Source organism: Choristoneura fumiferana, chromosome 20, assembly GCF_025370935.1.
Source record: "Choristoneura fumiferana chromosome 20, NRCan_CFum_1, whole genome shotgun sequence".
NCBI classification, from domain to species: domain Eukaryota; kingdom Metazoa; phylum Arthropoda; class Insecta; order Lepidoptera; family Tortricidae; genus Choristoneura; species Choristoneura fumiferana.
The window spans coordinates 7,872,662-7,888,208 of NC_133491.1; the positions used below are offsets into that span (position 1 = coordinate 7,872,662).

General features: G+C 38.1%; 1 protein-coding gene across 1 annotated transcript; it reads left to right on the top strand.

Moving 5' to 3' along the window:
• The first annotated feature begins 400 nt into the window (after nucleotides 1-400).
• Nucleotides 401-15,348, top strand: LOC141439401 (uncharacterized). Its single transcript, XM_074103685.1, has 4 exons — nucleotides 401-647; nucleotides 843-939; nucleotides 1,524-1,610; nucleotides 15,213-15,348. The coding sequence occupies exons 1-4, from the start codon at nucleotides 635-637 to the stop codon at nucleotides 15,346-15,348; spliced, it is 333 nt and encodes a 110-aa protein (XP_073959786.1). The 5' UTR covers nucleotides 401-634.
• The last annotated feature ends 199 nt before the right edge of the window (nucleotides 15,349-15,547 follow it).

A 15,547-nucleotide genomic window follows, 5' to 3' on the forward strand; every position in this document is an offset into this window, starting at 1 on the left:
ATAACAAGTAGCATCATCATGATTTTTTGTAAATACAATGAGATAAGGCATATCTAGGCCTGAAATTAGTTTATGACTCTTGAAATGGTATTACAAAGAAAATAGAACGAGTACAAGTTTTGCATTTTAAGAGCCAAAAACCCTGTGCAGTTCGGTTAAATACTACGGCCAAAATATAGTTCAGATTGAAGTCAAAACCTATTTCCGGCATCGACTAAACTATGTAGTTTCATAAGAAAAAGCATTTTTCCGAAATGATTTTGTGGTTTTCAAATGAGAACGAAACTACGAAAATCAGTAAAAAAACTATACATTTTTTATGCGAATCTGCAGCGAATCACTCTAGCGCGGGGGAACGGTACGGGGAGGGCGGTACGCGCCGCCCTTTGTCCTTGGTTTACGCTGGCCCTGCGTGTGCGTGCGTCGCTCGTTAGTAGTGACTCGTCAGCTGTGCGCGAGAGTTACGTAATATTATTTTGGTGAATTCTCTTCGTATCATAAACGCGATCTAACTACTTACGACTTGGACTGATAACGGATTTGATATTTCTTGGTGATACTGGTGGTGTGTGTGCACATACTGTTCGACGACCTTGGCTTTCTTATATGGACTTTGCATTTTTATGTTACAAAAATGGATAAACAGGGTAAGTACCTACCTAGATGCATTTTAGTCAATATTACCAAGTACTTATAAAAAATGGGTCCATATATCGGCTCGCATACTGACAAACGATGATTTGGACAAAAAATAATTATGGTTTTACTAGAAAAGAGAAAAGAGTACCTATGCGAACTATGGCGCTCCCATAAAAAATAATTATTAATGTTCTTGTTTCCAGAAGTGAAAAGATCATCGAAGACAAGATTATGGTTATCGGCTCGTAGGAAAAAAAAAGGACCGGCTCGTCATAAAAAAGAAAACATTAATCCTAATAGGTAAGTTATAACTAGGACAGTAGCGTAAGATTTTTCTTCCTTGTCCTCTATTACAAGCTTTTATTTAGTTTCACCTGTCCCGATATTTGTCTGTAATCAAATCTTGCATTCGACCAACTTCTAGCAGTCGGATTGACTTGAAATTTTGCATAATTATGTAAATTGCGTGACAATACAATAATCTGGTAGCTGACATCCTGGTAGTCCGGCCAGAATCGTCTCCGAAGGACGGAACTCTTCAACTGTTACAATGTTATCGACTTGTTTTTGGTATAGGTACAAAATAAATGTAGTTTGGGTAACAATGCTAGTAAAGTCGACAAAAAGTACAGTCAGCAAAAAAGCTTGTATTAAAAATGAATTTTCGTACTCGTACCTTTATTTATTATTTTTGTACGACGTAGGTACACCACACAAACTTGTTATTTCACTTATACAGGTCATAGCACTGTAATAGCACATTGTGTATTAGGGCGGTAAGTAAGGTATTACGAACGAAGTATTACCTCTGGTAGTCTCTGTTATTACTTTGACTAATGGCGACTGACGTCATTTCACTATGTATGTATTTTTTACATGTGCAGTACGCTTGGCACCGGAGAGCATGCCAGTGAGCAGTCTGATAGTGATAACAATACCGATCCTCCGCCTCAATTTCAAAATTTTAGCAGGTTGGTGTTTTTATTATTATTTTTACAAGCTTTTACCTTGCAATAGTTGCAATGTATGTACCTATGAATGTATGTGCAGGTAAAATCTTGCGAGTTGAATTTGACCCACTTCTTCCACATTTGGTACGGAAAAGTAGTTTGGATGAAAATGCAAGTACAGTCAGCAAAAAGCTTGTATTAAAAATGTAGTCGCGCGCACAATATGGCACCGAAAATCGAAACGTATTTTTTGCATAGCGTCACCGGCGTTAGAAGTTTTCTGTAGTAGTGTACGCCTCATAATGCAGTATCAAATATTTTTATTTCACCGTATACTCTGATTTAACCTTGCATGGTATAAATATAACGTAACTTTTTTTTTCCTTTCAGAAATTTGAGTCCGAGTACTCCGTCCTCGACACCATCATTACAAATTGAACTTGATCATGATAGCAATGAGGAAGTCGTACGTAAAATGACAGGTCGACGAATTTTCAATGTTCAATATTTATTTGAACAAATGAAGGCTGTGGATCATAGTCCATTTAATTGCAGCTTTAAAGATATGGATTTTGTGAAGGAGTCGAGAATCGGATTCCAGTCAACTTTTCTTTTCAAATGCAAAATGTGTGGCAAAAAAGAAGCATTTAATAATGAAAAACTAGAGTCTAAAATTAATAAAAATGTTGTTCAAGCAGTCGTATGTTCGGGTAGTGGCTTTTCCCAATTAGATGAGCTTTGCGCTCATTTAGATATGCCATGTATAGCGGAGAAAACATTTGGGAAAGAGAATTTGTTGCTTGGGGATGTTTTAAAAGATATCTCTTTGAAGAGCATGTTTGAGGCAGGACTCGAAGAAAAACAAATGGCAATTGAAAAAGGAAACGTAGACGCTGATGGCGTTCCCTACATCACAGTAGTAGCGGACGCATCGTGGGGAAAAAGATCATATCGTACCAGCAATTATAATTCATTATCCGGGGTAGCGTGCATTATTGGGTATGAAACTAAAAAGGTTCTCTTTTTAGGAATACGGAATTCTTATTGCTCTGTATGCGCTGTTGCAAGTAATAAAAAGATTGAGGTCAAGAAACATAAATGTTTTAAAAACTGGTCTGGTAGCTCCACAGCAATGGAAGCCGACGGTGTAGTAGAAGGTTTTAAATGCAGCATAAATATGCATGGCTTGAAATACACCAAACTTATTGGTGATGGCGATAGCAGTGTCATGAGTGCTTTAAACGAAGCATTGCCATATGGCCACTCCACTGCTATACACAAAATAGAATGCAGTAATCATTTATTACGAAATTATTGCACTAAATTGAGAAATTTGACAAAAAAAACTGAAAATAAACAAGGACCTGTCCCTATTATCATGAGGAAATGCCTAAATGATAACATATTGCGACTACGAAAGGCAATTAAAGGAGCAATAGACTTTTCTTCGAAAATGGAAGGGAAAACTTTTACTGAGAAAGTAAATGAATTAAAAAAAGACCTACGAAACGGGCCTTGCCACGTTTTTGGTGAGCATGCCAACTGCAAAACATATTTTTTGTAATGGCCGAAACCAGGCGAAGAAAACTTCATAGGCCAAATGAAAGATTGTGGCTTGTGGTATGACATATACACCGCTATAAGTCCTATTTTAAAACAATGCCGAAAGTCTCCTTATGGGGCAAACAAACAATATTGTTGAGCAGTTTAATGCACTAATCGCAAAATTTATAGGAGGCAAACGAATAAATTACTCCCTTCGTGGATCTTATGAGTCCCGTTGCTACGCAGCTGCTACAAAAAGAAACACCGGGAGTCTTGTAGCAACCATGAGTAAAGTATTAACAAAAAATGAAGAACTGGGACTTACACGCAGAAGTATGAGAAGAGGCAGGCAGAAAAGGCGAAAAGAAAATCAAGCCAAGACAAAAAATCAAAACGAAGAAAACGTATCGCAGGACCCGATGAACATTACGGTGATATCGAAAAAGAACCAGATATGGAAGTTGAGCACTACGAAAAAGAAAACAAGCACTCTTAGCAGACTTTTCAAAAAGTAAAATAGAACTTGAAAATATCCAAAAAGATACCGTTGGGCAGGCAACGAACCCTGAATGGATCAAACAACGAAAAATACGCCTTACTGCGTCAGTGTTTTGGTCAAATATGTAAGAGAAGAGCTGCCACGTCGTGTAAAAATATTATAAAAACACTCTTATATAGCAATTTTAAAGGTAGCGATGCTACTAGATACGGCAATGAGAATGAGCCCATCGCTTTAAAAGAGACTGAAGCTGCACTAGGAGTGCAAGTATCACCTTGTGGGTTATACATCCTCGAGGAACACCAGTATTTAGGCGCGAGTCCCGACGGAGTCATAGACGAAGAAACAATTGTGGAGATCAAATGCCCAGCTTCGGCGGCAAATATGACGCCAACAGAAGCTATTTTAAAGAAAAAAATTACTTTCTGTGTGTTGGACGAAAGTGATCCTCAGAAAATAAAACTGAAGCAAAATCACAACTACTTTTATCAAGTACAAGGTCAGTTAAATATTACAAAAAAAAGATACTGTATCTTCGTGGTGTGGACTCCAAAAGGCATATTATTCGAAAAAATCGAAAAGGATACAGGATTCTGGGAGAGCATATTAAATAAATTGAGAAAATTTTACATGGAATGCATACTACCTGAAATTATAGATCCGCGTCTACCTAGAAAGTTACCGATACGAGAGAGTTCTTAAAAATAAGCGAATTTTCATACTTGTATGTATTAAAAAATAAAAACACAATATTGTATGACTTTTTTTATTTTATTCAATACACCCAATCTTCAATGTGTCCAATCAAGTTGATGTTGTAGTCTATAGATATTATACTTTTCACTTCTCATGCTCGTAAAGTTCGTTTTTATGCTGAGATTAAGCGACATAAAATGACTTTTTATGCTCTAGTGCATAAAATAAAATCTTTGTCTAAGACCAAGCTAATCAGGTGTCAACCAGCCACAAACAGAAAGTTTTTAACTTTTTTATTTATTTATATAAAACTAAAAATTAACCAAATCAATCAAAATAAATCAATAAAATAAAAAAATAGAATTATGTATATAGTAATTCATGAAAAATAAAAGAAACATAGTAAGTGAACCATTGTTTCCACTGTTGCTATTTCCTCGAATTAATCGAAGTAAAAAGCAGTGTAAAACTCGAGCATTAAACCCATTTTTCCCTCGACGTGTCTATCCACCCTCGCCGTACCGGAACGAACGTCTTAAAATCGTAAACGTCGTAAAATGGCTCGTTTTATGCTCTTGTTGTACAATCGACTATTTCACTTCTCATGCTCGTAAAGTGCGTGTTCATGCTGCATCTAGGCAACATACAATAACTTTTTATGCTCTAGTGCATAAAGTAGAATCTTCGTCTAAGGTCAAGGCAATCAAGGTGTGAAACCACAAACAAAAGAGTTTCTACATATTTTTTTATTTTTTTACACCTAAAAATCAATCAAATCGATGAAAATAAATCAATAAAACTAATATAGTAAAGCATGAAAAATAAAAGGTACAAAATAAGTGAACATTTATTTTTACTATTGCTATTTCATTTCTTCGCAAGCGAAGTGAAAAGCAGAGTGTAAAACTCTAGCATTGAGCCCATTTTCCCCTCGACGTTTCTATCCACCCTCGCCGTGGCTCGGGTGGCTATATGAACGTCTCGGGTAAAATTGCTCGTTTTATGCTTTTGTTGTACAATATACTATTTCATCACACTTGCTCGTAACAGTGTCGTAAGCTGCAGGCTAACTTGGTTGCAGTCCTTAATAAAACTAAGGGCCTTTTTTTGGCGTTATGAGTTGTTGCGCGTACTAATACTGCTGCGCGCGCAGGTTCTGCACGACTAGCAGGAGGACCTCGTGCACGCATGTCAGGCACATGCTGCGGGAGGCGGAGGGCGGCTGGTAGCTGGCGCTGCCAAGAACTGCACCAGCGGTATCGGCAATTTTGTAACAATAATATTTTTCTTTTACACATATACAATTTTACTCGCAAATGTGATGAAAACATTGTAAGTCGCACGGGCGGTACTATAATTATGAACATCGACCTAGTCCTCAGTCTTTGACTTTGAGCTTCTAATACTCTCGTTCGTAATTTCTTATTAACCGCCCTTAAGACATAATGTACTATTACGCCACACCTGGCCATAATGTGAGTTTTACCGCCCGCTATGCGTATGGTAAAACCCACTTTCTGGCAAGGTGAAGACGTAAAATTGTGTACTCACCATGGGCAGTAAAAAAGTTTTACAGCGTAATGTGTAGTGTAATGTACATTTACGTTTTTGGAACGCCAAATAATATCCTAGCCGGTAGCTGCCCTCCGCGCTGTATATATTATAATCTTGGTCTGGAGATGTTCTACTGTTATATTCTACTTAGATACTGCAATAATTTCACCATTGTATGAAGATATTTTACTGCAATATTGTTACTGTGACATGTCTCTAGCTCCGCCTTCCCGCTAGCGCGCTCTTGCTTTCTTTCTAGCGCCCTGTCTTACTCTAGGTGAAACAACAACATTTTAAAGCGTTAGCGCGTGATCTCAACGCGGAGTTGAGCGCTACTTGCTGCGGACTCTTAAGCGCTAAGGCCGCCTATTGCGTATTTTTTTTCTCTCTGTACCTGTTTTCTGTATCGCTTACTATTTCTGGTGTACAATAAAGTCATTTTATTGTATCAATAAAAAAATCTTTGACATTCCTTAGTTTATTCCTAGTACAACAAATTGCGGTCAACTGCGTAGAACAGAACTGCCATTCGGATGTTTTATTCAGAGACGTACGAAATCCTCAGTGGGCGAGTCCGACTAACCGGGTGAGTAACAAGCATTCTTCTCGGGTTGTCAAAAATGCCCTTTCAGCAAGCATTCTAAAGTATCGCCGATCTGAAAGTTCTGGCCGTATGTGTGCTGATGTTGTTGTTATTGTCCTGATACCCCAGTGGTACAAAGGGCCTTCGTGAGACGTCGCCATCCGCTCCTGTCCTGCGCCTGTTGCTCCGCGTCTCCCCAACTCAGCCCCGTGTGCTGATGAACCCTAATTCAGTTCTTATAGATCAGAAAAGAATCAGAGCAGAATCCATAGGTCTATGGCCGGCCTTACTTTTTGCTCTTATCGTTCAACATTGTAGTGTGGTGACATGCACATTTGCTGTCACATTTTGACCTCACTACGCGTTGACAAGGTCATAGCACAAAGCATTGCACTCACCATTCGTCATGGTAATAATTAACAGTCAGTTCACTCGGCGAGAATATTAAATGGAACCATATATGATAGCAGTTCATATAACTACATATTTAGCTAACCGCGACTACTTTACTCATTAGGTGTTTTTTTTTTGCTTATTAGTAAAAAGTCGTACTAGCGAAATTTTTTCGTGAGAATTCTAAAGAAAGTTGTTAGTGTTACAAAATATATTATTAAGTATACCTTTTATAGCCCATGTAATTTTGCAAATTTCGTCGTTTGTATATAAGTAACAGTCGAACAAACTGAATCATGTGCCATTGTGGAACCTTTGTGCTACTAAAGTCATGTTGACATCCTAAAGTTTTGTCCAGGAAATCACAGTGAAATTCAGTCTAACAAGGTTCCACCCTTGTGTACGAATCAGCTTGTTCTACTGTACAAGTATGGGCCAAACCTCGATAGGTAGTCGAAATTAACTCAGTTCCAGTGGTCGGCTAGACGTTTGGATAAGAATTCATCATCCCAGCCTATATACGTCCCACTGCTGGGCACAGGCCTCCTCTCAGAACAAGAGGGCTTGGGCTATAGTTCCCACGCGGGCCCAGTGCGGATTGGGAACTTCACACGCACCATTGAATTGCTTCGCAGGTCTGTGCAGGTTTCCTCACGATGTTTTCCTTCACCGCAAAGCTCGTGGTAAATTTCAAATGTAACTCCGCACATGAATTTGGAAAAACTCAGAGGTGCGAGCCGGGGTTTGAACCCACGACCCTCGGTTTGAGAGGCGATAGGTCAAACCACTAGGCCACCACGGCTTTTTTAAGAATTCAGGTACCGTTTAAAAAACTACCGTCTTGAATTATTTAAAACAGTTTACGAGTATATTAAATTAATAAACATAAACCTTCTCTCTTTTCTTTGTATCTACTTAGAAGCATCTTTGTAATTTCAACTTTGTTCACCGTATGACATGTACATTTGTAACGACGACGAGTAACGACGAGGGGTATTTGCACTATTTGGTAAACATGGCACGCATGCGCGGAATATCAGGATTTCACTCAATACTTACAATAGGATAAATGGTGACCGTTGTACAGCTAAATCACTAGGACGTGTGCGCAGACAGAACTATAATGTACGCGGAAGTAAGTTGTTGAGTGCGTCGATTTTGTTTACCGAAGTTGGAAACGATGTAAGTACAGCCTCGAAGGCATAGATAGGGTATTTGAGACTGTAACCCAGTTGAAAGCTGCAAGAAAAATGGTACAAGTTGCATTACATTGCGAGGCCGCAAAGCGATCGAATTTGAAGCGGTCATTCGCGTGCCGCAAACTAATGCAACTTACGAGTACCTAAATGATTTTTCTTGCAGATCTAAACTAGGCTTATTAATCAATAGAAGTACTTTTTCATGAGCTGTCAAATGGCAAGCAACAGCAAGGTCTTTGATATTGCTAAGGGCCAGTTGAATGATTAAGTTTTCTTGGGAGAATCATTTTGTGTTTATGTTGTTGAGAGCTGAGTTTGTGGTGACAATTCATAAATTTATGTGAAAGAGGAGGGTTGGTTCTGCCTGATCACATATATGTCCCACAGACGGAGCTGTCATGCACGAGTGGTAGTAGGAGAGCAAAGGTTGTTTGAACCACAACCCTTGCTCTCCAGCTTATCACACTTATCACTTTTTTTTTCCGAAAATTTTTAGAATACCTATTCACTTAGGTTTGCCATCCCTGGGCCACGCCACGCCATTTCCGTCGCACCGTAAACGTCCGTCCACGGCTCAGAAACTAGTTGCCTTCTACTTGATACGTCTTACTGTCATATAAAACCTATTTATGCGTCCTGTTTCCAATGGCTTCCGTTTAGCAAATGACGTTCTAACTAATTCGTGGTTTTGAAGGACATAATGCATTTAACAATGGTAATAATAGTTATAAACATACGGTAGACGCTTACCTATACCCTGAACATTACAATTTTATTTTATCTGCTAAAAATTATAACTTAGTCCAAAGGTTTGCAACGGCTGGATGCAAAGATAAGATAATTTCATACAACCATAATTAGACAGCGATTAGAATGGGGTTGAAAGATCTGTTATTTCATTTCTTCATATGCATTAATTCATTCTAATTTCATATGGCAATATGACTAGGCCGTAGCTGTAAAGTAAGATTTGATAGTGAACTCGCATGTGTTGTTTTGTTGGGATTATACATTTACACAGTAGCCAACTACAAAATTGACAACGAGCGAGTGAAGTCTGTGTTCTTTGAAACGCATAGTTCACCCAAAAGTCGCGGCAAAGTCGCCGGAACGTCCAAAGCGACTTTGTCGCATGTTCCAACCTTCATAGGGTTAGGAAAGCGGCCTTAATACATAGCTGATATTGCTCCACAATTCATGTCTTGGGTCGTTTACCCTCAGGTCACATTGAGGTCGTGTGCGTGTCAGCGCACTGCCACCGAATGCCTAAGTGACCACATTTGTTTGCGCTGCACAAAACGCAGTTTTTAGGTCACTTTGCTGCCTTATTATTGAGCGTTTGGTTTCCTTGTGCGAGAATGTTGAATTGAAACTCGAAATAGTAATTTAATGGTGTTGATTACAAGTTTAATGGTTTTCAAAAGGGGCTTTGTATATAGTACCTAGGTGTTTGTTGGTTCCATACTAAACTCTTCGTGCAAGGACAGTTGTCATTTTAATAAAATTTCGAGCCAAAAATCCATTGACATCACAAATCCGCGCTGTGGACAAATTTTGTGCGCTGTTTTGATGTAAGAAGAAACATGCAGTCTATACATAGATATCGATGTAAAAATCACTGTATCAGGATGTATTGTTTGAATTATAACAATGAGGGTTTGTATAACAAATTAGGTGGCCTATCGTGAAGTCCGTTTGACAACTTTGACATTTGTGTGACGTTTATTATTGGTTAGATATGTAAATAAGCCAATCGCGAGCAAGACTGTAACGTCAAACAGAACTCTCGATACTAACGCCATCTAGTGATGTTTTTTTTTGCTCTCAAGAAACACCAAATTGTTTTGAGGATAGGAACCTGGACGGAATTTTAGTTGACTAACACTGCCGTTGGCAGAGTTGTACGATAGATCATAATCAATTAATGAACTTGTACTAATTGGTCGCTCTGCGTGTGGGGGTTTGTCGAAAAAAATTAACTGTACTTGGCGTGAGTTCGTGTCAAAGTTGGCTCTCCTGATCAAACTAGATCGCCGTCCGTTTCGAAACCGTAGACAGTCGTATGTCGTGGTGTAATTGTGGCCCATTACGTCCCACAATAGAATTGGGCGGGCAAGCAGGTCCCGTGAAATTGCGCGTTTTAAATACTTTCTATTGCATGCGACGTTTTCATGTTTATAAAGCTTGTAAAAAGACAATGAGTTATTGACTGTTGCGTGGTGGTTCAGGCAATTTGTTGATTGTTCCGCGTTGTGGTGAGATGTCAGAGTTAAGAGGAAGAATGTGTACTTAGAACGGTCACCGAGTTTAATTGTTGATATTTGGAACTACAAATTGTTTTAAAATGAATGGGGAATATTTCCGCAGAGGATAGAGTTACTTTGTGGATTCATGGGTTTTTTTTATCGGTCAAGGTACATATAGAAACATTTTTCATCGATCAAAAAATTCTGGAAAACAAGGCTGTATGGTCAAATTTACCCAACCGCTTGCTGCTTGGTTTAAACCTTGCGTATAATAAATGTCTAAAGTCTCACTGTAGTTTTATATGAATGATGTCGTTGGTAGGGGTTATACCTTTTCAAGTGCCATTTAGGCTCCTACAATTTAAATTGCCGACTACATATACCTACGCCTCTAACTAAATGTCCATAAAGTCGTAAATAATAAAACAGAAATCAAAAATCAATACGCTCAAGTAAATTAACATTAACGCGTGGCCTAAAATTATTTATTATATGATCAAATTAAAGCTAGTCCGTTTTAATTATGACTGAACTTTTAATTCAGTCCCGGGCACATAACAATAAACTGCACAATATAATTACATTACTTCGCAACTGCTCCAGAAATCTTAATTGGAGTATGTTTATCATCCATTTTCGGACTCTTTTTGGCCTTCGAATTCGATCCAGTTCCGCCAATCACCGATTTGATTGCATTTTACTTTCGCTCCGGTTTTTCTCGACCTGGCCATAAAGTTGATGTTACAAAGTTATAAACAATGTAACCAAGTAACGGAGTTGTGGAAGTCATGTTCAAGTATTAAGTATGCTTAAGTTGTCAAGGCGTGCCCAGTGAACTGCGACATCGATTCAACACGTTCTTTTTATGGACGCATTCCTATTAAACTTTTAAATGTCTGTTTGATGGATACGTGTCTGAGACAAGTTAGGATTCACAAAATAAATATTTCTGCTTGCTTTGCTTGACTATATGACCAAACTAATAGAAAACTTTGCGCATTTATAAACAAAGAAGTAGATAATATGCATTAGAGGCTATTTATAAGTAGTAAATACAAACGACACCTCAAATTTCATCAATCGTTAAGATGTCAATGAGAATAGATGAAAAGTGATTCGATTTGGAGGATTTAGAATTTTGTAACACGATTATCGCCATCTAGACTAGACTCGCATCAGTGTCTTAAGCCTAGTTCACAGAAAGTGGAACGGTGGTTTATACCAACAATTTAACTAACTAAAAATCTACATTTTAGCTGAAACAGTTAATTGATCTCAAAAATAGATCAATATCTAAAAATTGCGATTTTTATCTATCACTGACTGGTAGGTACGTAAATTGTAAACATAATTAACATACCTCTAACCTGAAAAGTATAACTCAATTGTTTTTTCGCTGAAGTGAACTTGGCTACAATTATCACATTGATGTTGGTTGATAGAATTATACAGAACCTCCGTCGCTTCAACACCCGCGCTTGACCGCTTAATTTTTTTACAAAAACTTCGATTAAAACCAGTTCACAGAGCACAGTGAGGCGAAAGAGAAATCCAAAATAAAAGACTCTCCAGATTCGTCTCGTGACTCCTCCGACCTCCACCTGTAGCCGCGACGAATCCCTCACTTTTCACCCGACAAAAACGACAAAAGCGACACTTGTCGCCGAATGACGAGTCAGTTCGTGACGGACTGCGACATAGGAACGTGACCTGCACCTGACTATGGGAAATGTCGCGTAATGGCAGAATGGTCACAGGTGAGACAAATCGGCCGGCACGATCGGGGATTCAATGAGCTACTGATAAAAATGTACGGCGGAACCAATGCGCGCACGCCTTATAAACTAGCAGGCATTTACAGAACACTTTCAACTTGAGATACATTCTTTAATATCATAATAAAGAAGCTCTACACCTCGATTAAGGAGCCCGGTAAACCAGATATAGAAGCCTGCATGTACTAAGTAGTACATGCGCCTAGATAAAAGAAATATGTTCAAACACCAATATATGTAAATACCAAACATATATAAATATTGAAGCTGCAAATGTCTAGCCTAAATGCATGCCTACCTTTGTTTAACACCATTATAAAGAAAGAAAGAAAGAAAGAAAGAAAATACATTTATTTAACGCCATAAAAACAAACATAGAACAATACTAATAATAATGACGCTAAACAGGTCAACTCTGTTCTAAAATTAAACCGAAAGATTTTAGCAGATAGAAGAGTTAGCTTAAATTTAAACACTTGAAGTTTTCTGTCGAAATTTTAGTTTCAGTATGACCAAAGTCGCCTTAGCCACACTGACCGATGTACTTTGTCAATTTTTTTATTAATCCGAAAACATTTACAGGGCAATTTAGTCGCACTTTCCCAATCACTTGCTGAAAAATTCCGTGCTAATTTTATGACAGTGCAGTGTATGTCAATCCAAAAGTGCTAAGTAAAATTTACCATGCTTGACCACAACCTTTTCAATTACATAGAGCCAGACGGAATACATTATAAGTTACATTAGCTGTATATATGTAAAGCATTCCTCAGGTCGGGACGGTGCGACCTCGGGATCTATTTTGCAGTCGGCGCACGCACGGGCGCGGGCATCCGCATAACCTTAGGCGAACGCCTGCGCATATACCGATCTAGCTATAGTACGATCTGGGGGCTACTACGAAATTCAAAAATCGAAGTTCATCGTACCGTCCCCGTCACTCTCGTATTAAATAATACGAGTATTAGCGCCGGCGGGACGGCAAGATATGAAGTTCGAATTTTGCATTTCGTAATAGGTATAGGGCTTAGAAAGGCTACGAATATCGAGTGTCATGCCACAAGATTCACGCTTCAAAAAGTTCTGGCATACCTACTCATTATTCATAGACAAAGATGTTTTGACTGACGGATAAAAAATATCCCTAGGCACTTTTGATGAGTGTAGTTTTGGAGCGGGAGTTTTCGAAGTAAAGTGAGAGCGATTACAGAGTCTAAGAATGCATGTGAGGTTAAGTGTGTATTTATTTAATGTTGAAACCTTATTTAGCCACCTTAGCGCCAGCTAGTCATCAAATCGAGAAACTATTAGATTCTACATCCCTCTACAGTTTCTCAACTTCGGTACCCAAGCATAGCATCTGAAGAGATATACATAACTATGAAATAGTACCTACTGTAATTGAATGACTAACTGCCTCACGCACAGCCTAAACCACTAGAGCTAAAAACTTTAAATTTTGCAGACACCTTGCGTGCCATAGAGGTGCACTAAGAAACAATTTTCGGAAATTTCAACGAGACAAACAACTAGACTACTACTACGAGAATTTCTTATTCTTCCACAAGCGACCGTAAGCTAGTCTTACATAACGGATCACGAGGAATCGAGACGTTGAAAATCGGAGCTATACTTCTTATAACCACAATCACAGCACAGTTACCAGATAAAACTAAAACTAAAAATGCAACTTTAATAACATTTTTTCGCCTATCTGAATCACCTAAGTCTTAAAACGTTTGTCTCGGAGCAAAAAGGGCTATCTCGTTTCTGAAAACGAACAAAACTTGGTAATTCGATATGACCGATCAGTTTTTTGCCAGGCGTTCCGCGCGGTCGGACGCGACTCGGTGCGACGCGGTCGCATTCAGGGTTGACAACACCTGTCCGAAATACCCAAGAAATACTAATATTTTAATAATATTTATTACAAGAGTAACTAATTTTATTTAAATAAATTAAGACAAATGAAACAACTGCGCTAATTAGAAATGTTACCAGCGCAGCAGTGAATCGTCTTTCCGCCCTTTTTATCAGATATAAAGAAAACGGCGTAAGCAAGGATGTGTACAAAGCCATAAATTAGAATCGTTTATTGTTTTTACTAAGCTTATCCAAGTTAGTGCTCAGCCAAACTAAGATATTATAAAAAGATACGATCCTAATTCGTGACACAAGCTTGACTAAATTAAAGTGCTCAAACACAGCATGTAATTTTCTACTGGCAGTGCCATAGTCAATCTTATTGTATGTGTGAACAAATATACTAAAATGGCCCTGCCTGCACACACAATAACGACTGGCAGTGACACTGCAAGCTGACCCGTGCACGCATTGCTTGTTGCTGCTAGTGCACTCAAATCAACATCGATATGTATGTTTGTCCGTAAGTTATTTATTGTATGGGCCATGTTGCCTAAAATAAATGAATTTATTATTATTATTACCTATTAAATCAAAGTTCATTTCTGCTGGAAAAGAAAACTTAAACAGTGAGAGATAATTAATTGATTTGTGGGTGCAGGAAGCAAGCAAAGAAGCAAGCTTAGCAGAGAAGCAAAGTCAATTAGTGTAATTTATTAACAGCGAAAGATGCATGTTATTAATCAGATTGTAATTAATTTGTAAGTATAGGTATGTTCAGTAGATATATAAAGTAATGAAAGTAAGTAATTTTAAGTAGTTTTTAGTCACTACTAACGAGTATACTACTTATCTTACATTACTTACACTAATTACACTTACATAATTGGTGTGTGTAATGTAAGTATTTAGTTATAAGTAATATTAGTAGCTCACACTGACTTAAACAGTGAGAGATAATTAATTGATTTGTGGGTACAGGAAGCAAGCAAAGAAGCAAGCTTAGCAGAGAAGCAAAGTCAATTATTGTAATTTATTAACAGCGAAAGATGTATGTTATTAATCAGATTGTAATTTATTTGTAAGTATAGGTATGTTCAGTAGATATATAAAGTAATGTAAGTAAGTAAGTAATTTTATGTAGTTTTTAGTCACTACTTACGAGTATACTACTTATCTTACATTACTTACACTTACATAATTGGTGTGTGTAATGTAAGTAGTTAGTTATAAGTAATGTTAGTAGCTCACACTGGCAACCCTGATACAGGTGGGGGTCACCCCGGCGGCCGCGACACCGCACGCCGCGACGTGATCCGCCGGTGAGAACGCACTACCACAGTTTCCTGGTAGGGTTCAGATTGGAGAACGGGACGGCAGCTGACGAAAGTATTGCTAGTTTATAAGGGTTTTCAATAGTTGTTGTTGACTACTGTTCATGTCGGACCTCTCTGTCTAATTGACACTTAAACGTCCATCTTCTTAAAGCAATATAAAATGTTTACTTTTAAGTTTGGACTGATTTTAGTATTTCTGTAATCGATTGATTGATTTGTTATATTTAGGTAAAAAAAACGTTTATCGTATCTATCTATTTACTAAAAT

What these genes read in the sequence shown, in the direction of transcription:
- LOC141439401 (XM_074103685.1), top strand. An exon ending in GAAAACATTAATCCTAATAG is followed by an intron (nt 940 to 1,523) that starts GTAAGTTATAAC and finishes TTACATGTGCAG; the next exon opens with TACGCTTGGCACCGGAGAGC. An exon ending in CAATTTCAAAATTTTAGCAG is followed by an intron (nt 1,611 to 15,212) that starts GTTGGTGTTTTT and finishes ACCCTGATACAG; the next exon opens with GTGGGGGTCACCCCGGCGGC.